This window comes from Oncorhynchus mykiss, chromosome 8 (assembly GCF_057628025.1).
Source record: "Oncorhynchus mykiss isolate SJ-2025 chromosome 8, ASM5762802v1, whole genome shotgun sequence".
NCBI lineage: Eukaryota > Metazoa > Chordata > Actinopteri > Salmoniformes > Salmonidae > Oncorhynchus > Oncorhynchus mykiss.
Window position 1 is genome coordinate 63,980,224 of NC_143029.1, and position 16,294 is coordinate 63,996,517.

The 16,294-nt window shown below is 43.5% G+C and overlaps 1 protein-coding gene across 14 annotated transcripts in view; it reads right to left on the reverse strand.

Annotated features, from left to right (window-relative positions):
* LOC110530304 (ras GTPase-activating protein nGAP) overlaps positions 1-16,294 on the reverse strand; it is an 89,067-nt gene that overhangs the window by 11,969 nt on the left and 60,804 nt on the right. For 7 of the 14 annotated variants that reach the window (XM_090182251.1, XM_090182250.1, XM_036985928.2 and 4 more), the window contains 9 exons: positions 14,485-14,597; positions 5,217-5,370; positions 4,824-4,922; positions 3,798-4,352; positions 3,463-3,607; positions 3,113-3,257; positions 2,378-2,614; positions 1,959-2,160; positions 418-596 (listed from right to left, as the gene is read on the reverse strand). In XM_090182251.1, coding sequence (XP_090038377.1) covers positions 418-596; positions 1,959-2,160; positions 2,378-2,614; positions 3,113-3,257; positions 3,463-3,607; positions 3,798-4,352; positions 4,824-4,922; positions 5,217-5,370; positions 14,485-14,597 — 1,829 coding nt within the window. Of the gene's footprint in view, positions 1-417; positions 618-1,958; positions 2,161-2,377; positions 2,615-3,112; positions 3,258-3,462; positions 3,608-3,797; positions 4,353-4,823; positions 4,923-5,216; positions 5,371-14,484; positions 14,598-16,294 lie in introns of all 14 variants that reach the window. The other 7 variants (XM_090182249.1, XM_036985930.2, XM_036985926.2 and 4 more) reach the window with 1 other exon arrangement.

Consider the following 16,294-nt stretch of genomic DNA (forward strand, 5'->3'; position numbering starts at 1 on the left):
TATAAATGACTAGGGTTCTATTTGGGACTCACTACATGAAATGTAAGCTACCGTCTTTTCAAGTTTAACTCAAATGTTCCTTTAGCAACAATGTTTACGCTGATTCACTTTAAAGCCGGAAAACCCTCCATCTCGGATTCCCTCATTACCTCACAGCCGCTAAAAATAGGAAGTCTCTAGCTGCAGCTTTATTTAGAAAGATCCTAGCAGCGAGTCATCAAGTCAATACACCATGAAACAACCCATCTATATAAAATGCATGAGCACACCAACAGCTTTCAACCTCCAGGATAACTGATACAAAATCACCAGATAAAACAGCCTTTGAAAATAACTACACCACAGAATTAGGCCATGCATGGCTGGGTGGTGATTGGCAATACCATTGCTGCAGTTGTGACCAATTTGAAGCACTACCTGTCGGCCGGATCTTCGAATATCCTCTGCAGGCCTGAGGAGACGCTGCCGCTGATGTTATGTGAGGAGCTGTAGTCCTGGAAGCGTCGGAGCTGCTGCTGGATGGGTGTGGGGCTAGACAGAGAGCGGGCTATGTCCCCCAGGATGCGGGGCAGGGGGCCCAGCTTGGCTACGGTCGCCTGCAGGAAGGAATTTTCACCCTGGGTTGCATGTTACCAAGACAAGAGGCAGCAGCACCAGGCCACGTCACCCAGCATGGAATGAGGATGGCAGAAGGTTTGGAGGGCGGAGGATTGATGGGTTGGATTTGTTGGTTGGTTGGCAATGAGAGGCACCATAATGCATTGGTATTGGCGGGACAGCGTAACCATGAAGACACCAAGTGTGTGTGTCGGGTGGAGTGGAAAAGGGGAGAGGGAAGGGGTGGGCGTAGAGGCAAAAGGAAAGAAAGTAGATACATAAGAGGAAAAAACATAAGGAAATGAATAAGTTTGGGGTAAAAAATGTAAACACATGCCACTAAATAACAGACATTCCAAACACAGCAAACATGCATCAAGGGCAAACTAATACATAAGGTTGTGAGGTAAGATGCAGGAAGGATTTAAATGGATGTTGTAAAACAACTAGGGTTCACGGAACATTTGTGCAGAGAGGTGTAAATAACGCAGTAGAATAAACATGCATTAAAATAAACTGATGTACAGCGCAGGAGCCTTGCGGGATTAAGGTTAGGGGGAGTGGTGGGAACAGTGAACGAGTGGGTGATGTTACCCTGCTTCAAAACCTTTAACATAGACTTCTAAACTCGACAGACACTAAGGAACATCCTAGTGAAAGAAATGTGGGGTAAAAACATCCCGGACAGTAATAATTAAGTTTCCCTCTTCTCATAAAGTCATTAACTAACCCTTTAGCTACAGCACGGCAGGCTTGAGATGTAAGTCAATGTGGTGTAAGCTGATTAGACAGACTTGTCCTAACGCCACTTAATATTATTAGACCATTGCACAGGATTATGTCACAGTGATCGTATTAGACCCATCCACCCATATTTCATCCAGAAAAACATTATTACACTCAGTATTATTCAGAATCATACATCTGTGCATTTAGATTCATAGCAGCTGTAACAAATCCCCTCCAAGCCTGCAAACATAGTAGTCAAACAGATTAGGGAAAGAAAGATCTTTGTCAGAATAACACACAATAATTTTGGGCAGACGCAAATCCACTACACACCACTGCAAGTTACCATTTGCAGCAGAGCCTCTTAACTCAACAGAAACCTACTAAGGGCCACAATTAGGAGCCTTAGCATCTCATTAAAGTACAGTGCTTTCCATTTCATCTTTGGGCTTACAAAAGATATGTATGTATGTATCCCAAATTGCACTACATTCCCTATGTAATGCCTTATGGGCCCTGCTCAAAAGTAGTTCACAATAAAGGGAACAGGGTGCCATTTGGGATGCAAATTATGTTTTTACAACATCTGTTAACAGAGGTATCATTGCTTCCCACTCCAAGGTCTTCCTTACCTTGTCCAACTGGGACACCACGTCCCACAGGAGCGAGTGGAGGACAGACAGCTCTCGGCCAAGGTCGATGTAACCTTCGAATCCTGGCGTGTTGGAGATGGTCTCTGGGTTGGAGATCTCCGTGAGGAAACGCATCATACCTGCCCATTCATGCTCCAGGAAGTCGTTCATGAAAGCCATGTACTCCTCTTTGTTGCCAAACCTTGGACACGGACAATAACAAGCGTTCATATGATGCACTTTCTACTTAGGGCGACATGCTTTGATTGTCTTGTCAATTTGCAAAGGTGAAATTCTAAACGAAATGCTACCTTATTCCCTATACAGAACCAGGGCCTGGTCAAAAGTAATGTATTATAGGGTGCCGTTTACACACGTAGCCGTGATCTACCATATCACCAGCAACAGGCTAAACCTACTTGGCGAAGTTGGCCAGGTTCTGAATGACCTTGGCGATGAGGGTGAGGGTACGGGAAGTGCGGTCGTCAGGGTACTCCTGCATGAGGCTGAAGAGCGAGGGGGACATGATGGCGGGACAGAGGAAGCGGAGGAACAAGGAGGCGCTGATGAGGCGCTTGCTAATGTCCTGGTTCCCTCGGGTCAGACACTGCTGCTTCCACGCTGCAAACACCTCCTTTAGCTCCCGCGGGAACACACTAGGGAGGCAGAGGGAAAAGTCAGAGTAGTGGAGATTATTTGGAATCATAAGCTCATGCGGTAGCCCTGCCTACTAGTGTAACACTCGGTCCAAGAGGGAATGTCCTCTTGGTTAAGATGCTGGTTTCCCGAGTGTGACGACCGTGGTGTGTATCAGACAAAATGCACATGCACCACCACATATTACCACCAGGTGGCAGCATGCACTTTACATCATCACTAAATTGAAGCCAAGCCAGACATGCTGTACCATCCATCTCTATCTCTTTCAAAACAACAAGACTAAACAAGTACCCCAAATCTGTGTTTCAAGTTCCGCAGTGCTGCAGATATTCTTCTCTATTCACATAATGTCATAGCTACCCATTTACAAGGCGCTGGGGCTTGCCTTAAGTGGAGGCAAGTTAAGGCCCTCTGGTTATGTGGCTCAGGGTCATTGACCTTAAGAAGCAGGCTATGTGGCTTTAGGCTTCACAGTGCTGAGGGGCTGATCTCACCAGTAGGAGTTGATGATCTTGCAGAAGGCCAGCTCGCAGCACATCTTCAGGTTGCTCTGGTGCTCAGGGAGTTCACTACTGGAGCACTTCCCCGGATCCACCTCACAGTTCTCATCTGACTCATACAACGCTTTGATGAACTCTCCTACAGTACCCAGGAGAAAACACAGACTGGGTTGAAGAACAGTAATACGGCATTGCCAAAAACCCATGGAATAGTTTGAAAACCTGCCAATTCAGCAATCAATAAAATGCCATACATCAAGAGCTTCCACTGAATTTAAAGTGGAACATAAGAACATTTATATCATCATGTCAGATGTCTTCTATAATAAACCCTGCCCTCTCACCTAGTGCATCATGCAGGTACTTCTGTCCCACCAGTTTGAGGTACTCCTCTATGGCCTTGGTGGCCAGAGTGTTCTCTCTGAAGATCAAGACGTCGTGGTCTGCACAGCGGTCCACCTCAGACATCACTAGATCTGTCAGGAAGTCCTGGGGAGGAGGAGAGGGAACTTTGATTTACTGAGAAATACTGCAGTACGGTACTTAATGTACTAATGTGGGCAAATAGAGGGAAGTTATGATCAGTGTAGGGAGGGAGGCACAGTGACAGACAATGTTATGAAAAAGATGAAGTAGTCTGTACAGAGCAGAGATGGAGTTTCTAAAGTGTATGTATTACCTTGGCCCGTCCGGTGCTCTGTAGGATGTGAACCAGGGCACAGGCCATCTCCTCCTTGTTCTTCACACTGATCACCGGCTCCAGAACAGAACACAGCATGGTGTAGTTGTTAGTGATGAACTCTGCAAACTCCTTATACTGCTCCATGGGCAGTATGGAGATGGTCTGGAAGCGGGACTTGATCCGGATCGATGGACCTCCTCCTTTACCCTTGTTGGTGGTGGGGGTGCTGACTGGGTACCACTTCTCCACAAACTGCCTCCCTGTCACCCCCCCGATGGGGATGTTGACCAGGCCCACGTAGTTGTTCTTGTCCTTCTTCTTCTTCTTGTCCACGTCCTTGTAGATGTGCACAGTGATGCTACGGACAGAAGGCAGGCTGTAGAACTCAAAGTGTTCCCCCCAGAACAGGCAGTCGGCCCGGGTTTTGCTGGTGGTGCGGGCGTATAGTATATCATCCAGGCACAGTTCACAGAAGTACTTCTTCTTGGGAGGCAGGTCCTTGGCTTCGATGATCCATAGCCGGAGGACATTCTCAGTTCGTCTGCAGTTATCCTGGGAAGACATCAAATGAGTACAGAATCAAAACATTTGTCTTTTTCTTTAACCTTTATTTAACTAGGCAAGTCAGTTAAGAACAAATTCTTATTTTACAATGACGGCCTACCGGGGAGCAGTGGGTTAACTGCCTTGTTCAGGTGCAGAATGACAGATTTTTTACCTTGTCAGCTCGGGGATTTGATCCAGCAACCTTTCGCTTTCTGGCCCAACACTCTAACCACTAGGCTACCTGCCGCCCCAATGGGGGGGGAACAGTGACACTAAACTGACAATGTTAAGAAGATGAAGTTGAAAAGAACAAGAAGCGAAGTTAAGGAGGACATTGTAGCATTAACTAGCATTTGGACAATGTAAAGGGCATCAATATGTCCATGCCCCAATTGGCACCCTATTTCCAACATAGTGCACTACTTTTGAAGGGAATATGGTGCGATTTGGGATGCAAACCTATGTCTCTGGTCTCACCTTGTTTGGCTGGACCGTCCTCCTCAGGTTCTCCATCCATTTGTCTCTCTCTGAGGCTGAGGAGCAGCTGAAACACTTACTTCCTCCTGAGTAGGTCACCTGGAGAAGACAGAAGCATGAGGAGCATAACAAACAAGGTCTTCTATGCATTATATCACCTGTGATTTTATCAAAAGACAAAGAGCATACAGTAAAATTGTTCTGTAACGAAATGTAAAAATATAGCCTTGTTAAACCAGTAAGCTAAACGATCCAAGTAATATAAAAATTAGCAATTTGTCAGTGTGCTCTTTTCACTACGCATCATCAGGATTTTGATCTTCCATTACTTGCTAAAAGCTTAAAGTACTACTTCAAAGCAGTCGAACAGGACTAACTACTGTTTAGGCTTACCTCGAAGCAGAACTCCTGTCCCAATATGCTACTGTGGAGAGGTTTGACATAGACATCTTCCTCCATTCCCAGATCCAGGGCTTCTACTGCACTGCCTGGGCTGAGCAGGGACTCGTGAGAACACGACTCCTTTAACTTAGGAAGCCCTCGGGATCTGAAAGATAAAATCATGGCAGTTGGTTACAGTTTACAACATAACTTCTTCATTCAGAGCATTCAAAGCATGGCAGAGTAACCTGCTCCAAGGCTCTAAATCCTAAAATGAGTCAAAAGACCTTGTGCTCCTCCACTGACTAGTTGTATTATTCACTAGGTATACCATAGAAAGGAAATGGCCACTAACACAACACAGAAAGTTGGAGGATAATGAAAAAGTAATATACTGTAGCCCAGTGGTTCTCAACTGGTTTTGCCTCGGTAACCAAATTGAACCAGGTTGTCTCAGTCACGACCAAATATTTGCACCATGAAAAATAAGCGCAAAAATACAATCTGGAAAACTATTTTTAATGCTATATTGATAGTAAATAAGGTTACAATTATATGACAAGGGAACAAAATTCCCACCTCTTTCATTGTCAATAATAAAATGTTGCCCATATTCTTGATGAAGAATGTTAATAAACTCAGTTAATAAATCAACTAAAATAGCACTGCTAATAGCAGTATATTGAAAATACTGTGATTAAAGAAAAGTTGTTCAGAGATCATTGTAAAAAAAAATGTAGGTTCATTATAATGTCTCCACACTTCCTACCAGGTTTAAGTCATTCAAGTTCAGATTGGAGATTCAATTTTTTTTGAGACACCTGCGAACCACTCAAAACCTCCCGACCCACCAGTAGAGAATCGATGCTGTCGCCTACATGTGATCCCAAAACAGAACACAACCAGCTGTTGTCTTTCTGTAAGGAATTCAAGCTTTTTCCGTACTATTCCAGCATCTAACCACTCACTAGGACATTTCAGGAAGTAGTAATACCTACGAAAAACATCTAAACAGGCACTTGAAGGAATATCCCCAGAGCATCTCTCCCTGTTGCTCAATACATTCCCTTTGGGACGGTTCTCTTCTCTTCTCTTCTCGGTTCTAGTTCGCTGTCCTTGGTTCTACTGCCTCTACCATACAATCGCAACTCTTCATTCTACCCCCATGAAATGCTGATAAGTGAAGAAGGACCAGCAGCTCCAATGCCCTTCGCTCTTCCTTGCTGCAGATTTCCTTTGATTCACAGATGGTAAACAGGGACCTGGGCTGGCCAATCCATTGGCCCCTTGGGCCAGTTTCCATAGGGATGCCCCTACAATGAGACTTGACTCTCTAAAGCAGCAGCAGAGGATGACAGAGGGAGGATGTGCTGCTGTGCTCACAAACACCTTGGACAAAACAACCTGGGCTTTCCATCAGAGCATAACACTACAGGTAGTGGAGGGGAATGGAAGTCACTGGCTGAAGGTGTTGTTTAGCAAAGGACTGTATGCGTTCCAACTGGCAAACCATTCATTTGAATGTTCAAAATGCAACAATATCAAAATGCTTCATGCGTTCATACATGATCATTGAAAATACATAACACAAAAACATACCCTTACGTAATAGCCACATGGTAGGAGAGGGGGACATTAGTCAAAGGATAAAAATCACTGACAAAAGTGTAGCAAAGTAACACATGCTTTTTGAAAATGCACAAAATGCATAATAAAATAGCCACATTATAATATTATAACAGTAGCCTTACATAATCGCCACATGTCAGATCAAGAAATCTAACTCACTTTAGTGACGAGGGTCATTTTGTTTGGTGACGTACCCAGGGGAAAGACATATGCTCAAAAATCCTGTCCTCATTATGTTGAGGATAAAAAAAAGATCACAGAAATGTTCCATACGCACAAATTTGTTTACATCCCTGTTAGTGAGTATTTCTCCTTTGCCATGATAATCCATCCAGTTGACAGGTGTGGCATATCATGAAGCTGATTACACAGGTGTACCTTGTAATGGGGACAACAAATGGCCACTCAAATGTGCAGTTTTGTCACACAACGCCACACAAGTCTCAAGTTTTGAGGGGGCATGCAGTTGGCATGCTGATTGCAGGAATGTCCATCAGAGCTGCTGCCTGAAAATTGAATGCTCATTCCTCGATCATAAGCCGCCTCCAACATAATTTTGAGAATTTGGCAGTATTTCCAACCAGCCTCACAAGCGCAGACCACACCATTCCAGATCCTCCACATCTGCTTCTTCACTTGCAGGATCGTCGGATACCAGCCACCTGGACAGCTGATGAAACTGTGGGTTTGCACAACCGAAGATCTGCATGCTCGTTATCCTCACCAGGATCTTGACCTGACTACAGTTTGGTTTCGTAACCAACTTCTGTGGGCAAATGCTCACCTTAGAGGGCCACTGGCACGCTGGAGAAGTGAGCTCTTCACGTAGACAGCATGTATGGCGTCATGTGGGCGAGCGGTTCGCTGATGTTAACATTGTAAACAGAGTGCCCCATGATGGTTATGGTATGGGCAGGCATAAGCTATGGACAACAAACACAATTACATTTTATTGATGGCAATTTGAATGCACAGAGATACCGTGTTCCAGTTCCCTCCAATATCCAGTAACTTCGCACAGCCATTGAAGAGGAGTGGGACAACATTCCACAATCAACAGCCTGATCAACTCTATGCGAAGGAGATGTGTCGCGCTGTATGAGGCAAATGGTGGTCACACCAGAAACGGACTGGTTTTCTGATCTACGCCCCTACCTTTTTTTTAAGGTATCTGTGACCAACAGATGAATATCTGTAATTCCAGTCATGTGAAATCCAAAGATTAGGGCCTAAAGTATTTCAAGTGTCCTGATGTCCTTATATGAACTGTAACTCAGTCAAATCTTTGAAATTGTTGCATATTGCATTTATATTTTGTTCAGTGTAAATGACCATTTTCTCTGGTAGTAAAACATCACCAACAAATATCCCATATGTATTCATTTCCAAGGGTAATGTACAAGCAACATTGCTTGGATAGATAGTAATGGACAGGTCATTGCAATTAGATTGTGATCTGTTGTCACTTTCAGTTGCTGGTAATCATTCATTCTTTAGAAGACAAATACGTAGGCAGTAGCGGTGGTTAATACCAAAGATGAACTGAAAGCAGTTAAAGCTGTTTATTCTGAATTACAGGACACCCTCGAGTGTCTGAAGGAAAGTAAGAGATTCCAGACAATCAATGGTGTGTTTACGAGTTATTGAAGACAGTGAGACAATTTAGGAGAAAGTAGTCTGGAGGCATTACTGTAATAAAATAAAGCTGTATACCGTAACTTGTCTGGGAGACTGTCTGAGAAGAGGCAAATCTTAGCCATTCTTTTAGGGAAACTTGGTTTGGAAAAATCGAACCGTTAAAAGAAAAGACGTTCAAGGCCCTTTCAACATGATGTGTGTTATTCTAACTATAGTATGGTCATTGGCAATGTTCCCTCTAAGCTGCGCTCAGAAGCAGGCGCAGCTTCCGCACCTCCTCCAGAACTGCCGCGCTGAAGAAATGCCGGGCCGCGCAGAGGAGCAAGAGATTGAACTTCATTGAATTCACTCCATTAGTTTGCACTATTTAGATCAAAGTTTGTGATCAAATCAACATTATATCAGCACCTTTTCAATGCAACAAACCAAAACAAATCTAACTTTGCAAGATTGAGTCTGAGATTTTGTTGTAGGCAGAGCCAGAGCGCAACAGAGTAGCATTCTATTGGCGGGTAGCTCTCGAGGGGTCTTGAATGCGCTCGTGAACATTTGTTGATATTCTTTGCTAGTTAGCGAGTTATTAGCCCAGTTATAGATAAGTATAGGTCAGCAATGGGGAGTTACTGCTGCCCACAAGAGCACAAAACGTGTAGGCTACATTTCAAGCAGTCTTTGAAAAGCCAGTCAGGTAAAAAGCTTATGTCTTAAAGGGGCAGTGTTGTATTTTGAGACAGGCTTGAATATGCAAATAAGCCAATAGGCTTAGGGGTAGCCTACATTGTCTAATTCTCTGTATGGTAATAATAATTAATTGTATTTTGTGAAGTTCTTTCTTGCATCATACAACGTAATACAATGCAATTAACTGTCACCTATTTGGCCCATGGTGTTACAGACCAAGTAAAAAAATCATTCATAATGTAAAAAAAAAAAAACTTTTTTTTTTTTAAAGTCTCATGCAATGTAGGCCTGCATTTAGGCCATATCATAGAAAAGCTATTTCCATGTGAAAATGTTATGGGATTTGCTCCATTGTTTTTGCCGGTAGACCTACATTATGCTCAAATAGCTTATTGGCTACTGTCTAAAACTGTAAGGGTACAGCCTCAGTGTTCACTGTAAACGTGCGCCGGAAGTCGCACAAAATTCTCAAAACGTTAACATTTCCGCTCACAAGACCTAACATTTGCTCAGTGCCCAAACAATTAGAGCGAACATTGGTCGCGAGCGTTGTAGCGTTATTAGCCCAGTTATAGATCCGTTCTAGTCAGCAATGGGGGAGTGGTTGCATCCTACAAGAGCAGCACAAAACGTGTGCATTTCCAGCCATCTTTGAAAAGCAAGTCAGATAAAGTGCGTTTTTTCTGTAAGGGGCAGTGTTGTATTTTGAGAAGAAGCTAAGTAATCAATAGGCAGAGGGTAGCATAATTTTGTCTGATTCTCTGTAATAATGGTTTGGGAATAATAATGTTATTTTGTTAAGTGGTTTCACATTACAAAATGCATCAGCATTTTCAGTCACCTCCTTGTCTGAAGGACAAGTGGATAAACAGGTTAGTGTCAATCCCTACATGTTTTTTCCCCTGTGGAATGTAGGCCTACATTGAACGCCACACATTGGCTGCTACTGTAGGCTGAATGATAGAACAGCTATTTCCATGTTAAAATGTTATGGGATGCATGTCAGTTTATGGTAGGCCTACATTATGATCAAATAGCCACAGTAGCCTACTTGGCCACTGTTATAACTGTAACTTAAAGCAGGTACAAGCCTCAGTGTTTTGTTGCACAGAATTTTCACAACGTTCAAGTTTGTGCTCAGCTGACCTGAAATTTGTTCAGTGCCCAATTTTTTGGGGAGGGAAAATTGGGCACAAATACATAACAATTATTCTGAAAATTCATAGCCTTAATAAAATATGTTTGTCTTTTGAGGCATTTGGAGAATTGAGGCGTCGTTATCCTGATAGCATGCTGAGAAAACAAACTGGCTGTCTGTTGCTTTAGGCCACAATGGCCTGGCAAATAGTCTTCATTAATTATGTGGCACATGTCTGGGTTAAAGCGTCATGGCCTACATACAACTATAAAACAACATTCTACCTACATTACCTCACTGGCCAAGCATTAGAGCTAGGCAATATAGACAAAAATTCAAATCGTGATAAATTGCCTGAATTGATGTGATAATGATACATTTACAACAATATGCACCAGTTCTTTTTGTATTATTCTTTAAACAACTTCTACAAGTTTGACGGTTGTAGCCACCAATTGTCCCATTAACAACCACCCATATTAGCAAACGTATTTCACATCAAACTTGACATTTCTCTAGTATAGGCTACTTATCGTAATGAACGATATCAGCAAAATGCCTGCGATAAGTGATCGGTATGGTCGGTGTCGATCATTTTCGGTTTATCTTCCAAGCTCGACCAAGTGTCACAATACCATTCTTCATTATTTATCAACTTATCTCCTTACAGGACAGTGCCTCTTTCATGGAAATGACCTATACCTACCATGGTTGTGTTCCAAATGGCACCTCTATTATTCCCTTTCCCATAGGGCTCTGGTCAAAAGCAGTGGACTATTTAGAATATTTTTTTATATATATGTATATATATGTTTTATTGTCACATACACTGGATAGGTGTTTTACAGGGTCAGCCATAGTAATACAGTGCCCCAGGAGCAAATTCGGATTTAAGTGTCTTGCTCACCTTGTCGACTTAGGTATTCGAACCAGCAACCTTTCAGTTAGTGGCCCAACGCTTTAACCACTAGGAAGAATAGGGTCCCATTTGGAACACAGCCTACATCTCAGATTTGCAGCATGATTGCTTGAGTTCCCCATATACAAAGGGAAGCCATTTTCTTCACATTATCTTGCTCATAAAGTGTCACAACAAATTTATCAACCAGGTAGTCTTTAGACTGTTCACACAAAATCCCACACACAAGGGAGTGAGGATGTGCTGATGCCTACCCATTGGAACAAGTAATATGAGTAGCAACAGAGGAAAGAGAAAGCAGACACCTCTGTCTTCTTCTTTCAGGTCTGCAGCCGCCTCACTAATTACTAGCACAAATCCATCCATTGTGACTGTGTCTTCTGCAGCGGGCATATGTGCCCCTGTAATCTCCTGGTATGAGCTATTTTAACATACTTAGCCAACTGAATTATGTAAACCCAGATTAAGGATTTGGGCAGAAACAGATCTGCCCTCAATACAGCAATGGATGCCACAGATGCATACATACAACAATGCTACTTATGTGATTCACAACCTGGGTATTTATTCAGATCTGTACCTGTGTGTCACAGTTAGGCTAAAGTCGTAAACACATTGTGGGCGGTAATGTCATTTGTTGTGCTTTGAGCCGTCGCATAACACTGTTTATGAGAACATGAGAAATATGCATTATGTTGAGAACAATCAGTGTTTATATCAGTACCGAAGTGGATAACTAGCCGACATACTGAAATTCATCACAGAGCACTTGTGGTGAAAAAGCTAACACTTGAGTACATTTCTGAGGGAGTCTGATCTCTTTAAAAACCTGCTGCTGCCCCCCATCCTCAAAGTCTTTTGAAAGCTAATCAGATTGCCTGTCTGAACGCCAGTCCTCACCATGTCCAATGCATTAAGATGGAAACATGATACGTTTAATGGGAGGAAGGATAGGAACTTACTCGGCTGTGACCAGGTCCTTGAATTAACAAAATGCTGCCATATGATTCTGAACTGGTAGTACTTTGAAGCAGAATCACATACAATTCAACCTGGCATGATATTGCATGTTGTAACTGCAGTTAATTTCTATAATTCAGCTGGTTCAGATGGGACAAAAACAGTGCAGTATTGTATGAAACAACAAAACATCATCAGCTTCCAATACTCTACTCAGCAAACTGGATGTAGTCTATCACATTGCCATCCGTTTTGTTACCAAAGCCCCTTATACCACCCACCACTGCGACCTGTATGCTCTAGTCGGCTGGCCCTCGCTACATATTCGTCGCCAGACCCACTGGCTCCAGGTCATCTATAAGTCTATGCTAGGTAAAGCTCCGCCTTATCTCAGCTCACTGGTCACAATAACAACACCCACCCATAGCATGCGCTCCAGCAGATATATCTCACTGGTCATCCCCAAAGCCAACACCTCCTTTGGCCGTCTTTCCTTCCAGTTCTCTGCTGCCAGTGACTGGAACGAATTGCAAAATTCGCTGAAGCTGGAAACTTATATTTCCCTCGCTAATTTTAAACATCAGCTACCTGAGCAGCTAACCGATCGCTGCAGCTGTACATAGTCCATCTGTAAATCGCCCACCCAATCTACCTACCTCATCCCCATATTGTTTTTATTTACTTTTCTGCTCTGTTGCACACCAGTATCTCTACTTGCACATCATCATCTGCTCATTTATCACTCCAGTGTTAATCTGCTAAATTGTAATTATTTCGCTACTATGGCCAATTTATTGCCTACCTCCTCACGCCATTTACACACATTGTGCTATTGACTGTACGTTTGTTTATTCCATGTGTAACTCTGTTGTTGTTTGTGTCGCACTGCTTTGCTTTATCTTGGCCAGGTTGCAATTGTAAATGAGAACTTGTTCTCAACTAGCTTACTTGGTTAAATAAAGGTGAAATAGAGGAAACAGCAGAGGAAACATGACCCATCTACATGACCCATCTATAAACAAAAGACAGGATTGCCACCAATTAGATCATTATAAATGTAGCAAACAATGTGTTGGTCATTCAGCTCAGCATTCTCTAAGTAGAAGACATGCTGTCCACAGAACTAGAATGAGTTCTCATTCTATTTCTATGATGCTGCCCTACCTGAAGTGCAGCGACTTGGGCAGGTGGGAATTCTGGCCCTCCTTAAGAGTGAAGAGGAGGCGCTGGTCGCCATGGTGACAATGCTGATGCTGTAGTATGGTCCTTACTGGGAGTCACTCACATTAGTTAACCATGGCAGAGAGAGGCTGCATCTCCGCCTCACTGACCATTATCCCTGACTCCTGCTGGTTCTAAAGTACACTTTCACTACTCTGGCTCACGGGGCAGGCAGATGCCATCCACGTGGGCGTACAGCCCTACACAGTGACAGATGTCATGTCAGCCCGAGCAAAGCTCGACAGTACTATATGCACGTAGCCTACCAGCTACCCGCTCAGCCACTAGCATAGATAGATACAGTACTTGTCTATGGCAGCTAGCCTGTTCATCACTAACTCTGTAGGCTACAATCTGCACAGAACAGTCAGAGTGAGTGAGTGAGTATCTGTGTAGTGGTAGAAGCTTCATATTTGGCCTGGCGCACTGAGCTGCATATCAACACAGTCGGGCACGGCCCTCGGCAGGCAGCAAAGAGCCCAGCATGGGGAAGACCCCTCCCCTCAGAGCAAACCCGCCAGGCAGGGATCCGCAGGGGGAGGAGGGGGGCAGGCAACTCACTGACATTTCCCACTGTCTGCTGACCCTCCGCCCCCGTCCTCAGAACAATACTATTCAGCAAACTCACTGCAGCGTTGAGAACCCCAAATATATCAACATTAGCCCCCTGTTCAGACCAATGGAGGGAGGAAGCGCACTGTGGATTACAAATGTCTTGGTCTCACGTGCATGGATACAACAATGCCTAATTGTCCTATTAAATTGACGGCATGCGAGGGAGGGAAGAAAGCTGTCAGGCTTACAGTAAGGCCATTATTTCACAGGCGTATAATCCTGGAATCAAAGACAGATCTCAGAATAGCACTCAGGGCTGATAATTGATGGGAACATAATGTAAGATGTGGCTATCTTCTTAAAAGGCTGTACAACCCCCCCCCCATACTTTGGTTGTGAAATATGAATAACCAAATGATGATCCAGTAGATAGGCCTAAATCCACTCATATAGAGGCAGAATTAAGAAAAGAGATGTGAATTCAGTTCCTCGGTATTAAAACTTTAAAAAATATGGAAGGAGATAATTGAACAGCCTACCTGTCATTTTCTGAAGGTCTCAGGGAGGGCAGCCTGAAGCTGGTGTTGCGGTCCAGTTTGGTCTGACTCTTCGTCCGCTTTATGGATCCCTTCAGTCGTTTGCTGAAAAACCCCTGAAAGACACAACAGAAGAAATGACCTTCAGGAGAAGTGCTACACTCAGAGACGCACATTTGTTAGTATGTACGGCTGTCTCTACTGTGGGCATCAGCAGTTGTTGCAACTAGTCTGTCTGCATTGGGCGAGCTGCTGTACCAATGAATGGCTAATGTGTCACACCGGTCATAAACTCTGTCAGTTCAGAATTTCTAACGAATGTTGTGTAATGTGTAGCCTACATAGACCTAGAATGAAGTTTTGTACAACACTATCACTGTCTTAGACTTTTGTTTGCTCATTTTGTGATATAGAAACTACAGTGTGACTGACCAGCTGACCACAATGACCAAGTTGGGGAGTGAATTCCATTGTCATGCTCTGGTGACACATAGGAAACTGAACAGCGTGTCTGGTAGTGTATTGTGAAATAACCCCAGTCAGTCTGAATACTATGACGAGGTCACATTGAAACCAATAGGGGTCTTGAGTCAGAGCTGAGACAGGGGTGTCGTCAGTGACATTTTACCCCAGTATTACTCACATCTAACACCCAATCACTTCCTTAAGCTTTTTCTGCTTAATTTACAGTGAAGGGTGAGATATCAAATAAAACAATCTGGATATATATATATATATATACACACACACACACACACACACACACACACACACACACAGTGGGGAAAACAAGTATTTAGTCAGCCACCAATTGTGCAAGTTCTCCCACTTAAAAAGATGAGAGAGGCCTGTAATTTTCATCATAGGTACACTTCAACTATGACAGACAAAATGAGAAGAAAAAAAATCCAGAAAATCACATTGTAGGATTTTTAATTAATTAATTTGCAAATTATGGTGGAAAATAAGTATTTGGTCAATAACAAAAGTTTATCTCAATACTTTGTTATATACCCTTTGTTTGGCAATGACGTTTTCTGTAAGTCTTCACAAGGTTTTCACACACTGTTGCTGGTATTTTGGCCCATTCCTCCATGCAGATCTCCTCTAGAGCAGTGATGTTTTGGGGCTGTTGCTGGGCAACACGGACTTTCAACTCCCTCCAAAGATTTTCTATGGGGTTGAGATCTAGAGACTGGCTAGGCCACTCCAGGACCTTGAAATGCTTCTTACGAAGCCACTCCTTCATTGCCCGTGCGGTGTGTTTGGGATTATTGTCATGCTGAAAGACCCAGCCACGTTTCATCTTCAATGCCCTTGCTGATGGAAGGAGGTTTTCACTCAAAATCTCACGATACATGGCCCCATTCATTCTTTCCTTTACACGGATCAGTCGTCCTGGTCCCTTTGCAGAAAAAGAGCCCCAAAGCATGTTTCCACCCCCATGCTTCACAGTAGGTATGGTGTTCTTTGGATGCAACTCAGCATTCTTTGTCCTCCAAACACGACAAGTTGAGTTTTTACCAAAAAGTTATATATTCTGGTTTCATATGATCATCCAAATGCTCTCTAGCAAACTTCAGACGGGCCTGGACATGTACTGGCTTAAGCAGGGGGACATGTCTGGCACTGCAGGATTTAAGTCCCTGGCGCCGTAGTGTGTTACTGATGGTAGGCTTTGTTACTTTGGTCCCAGCTCTCTGCAGGTCATTCACTAGGTCCCCCCGTGTGGTTCTGGGATTTTTGCTCACCATTCTTGTGATCATTTTGACCCCATGGGGTGAGATCTTGCGTGGAGCCCCAGATCGAGGGA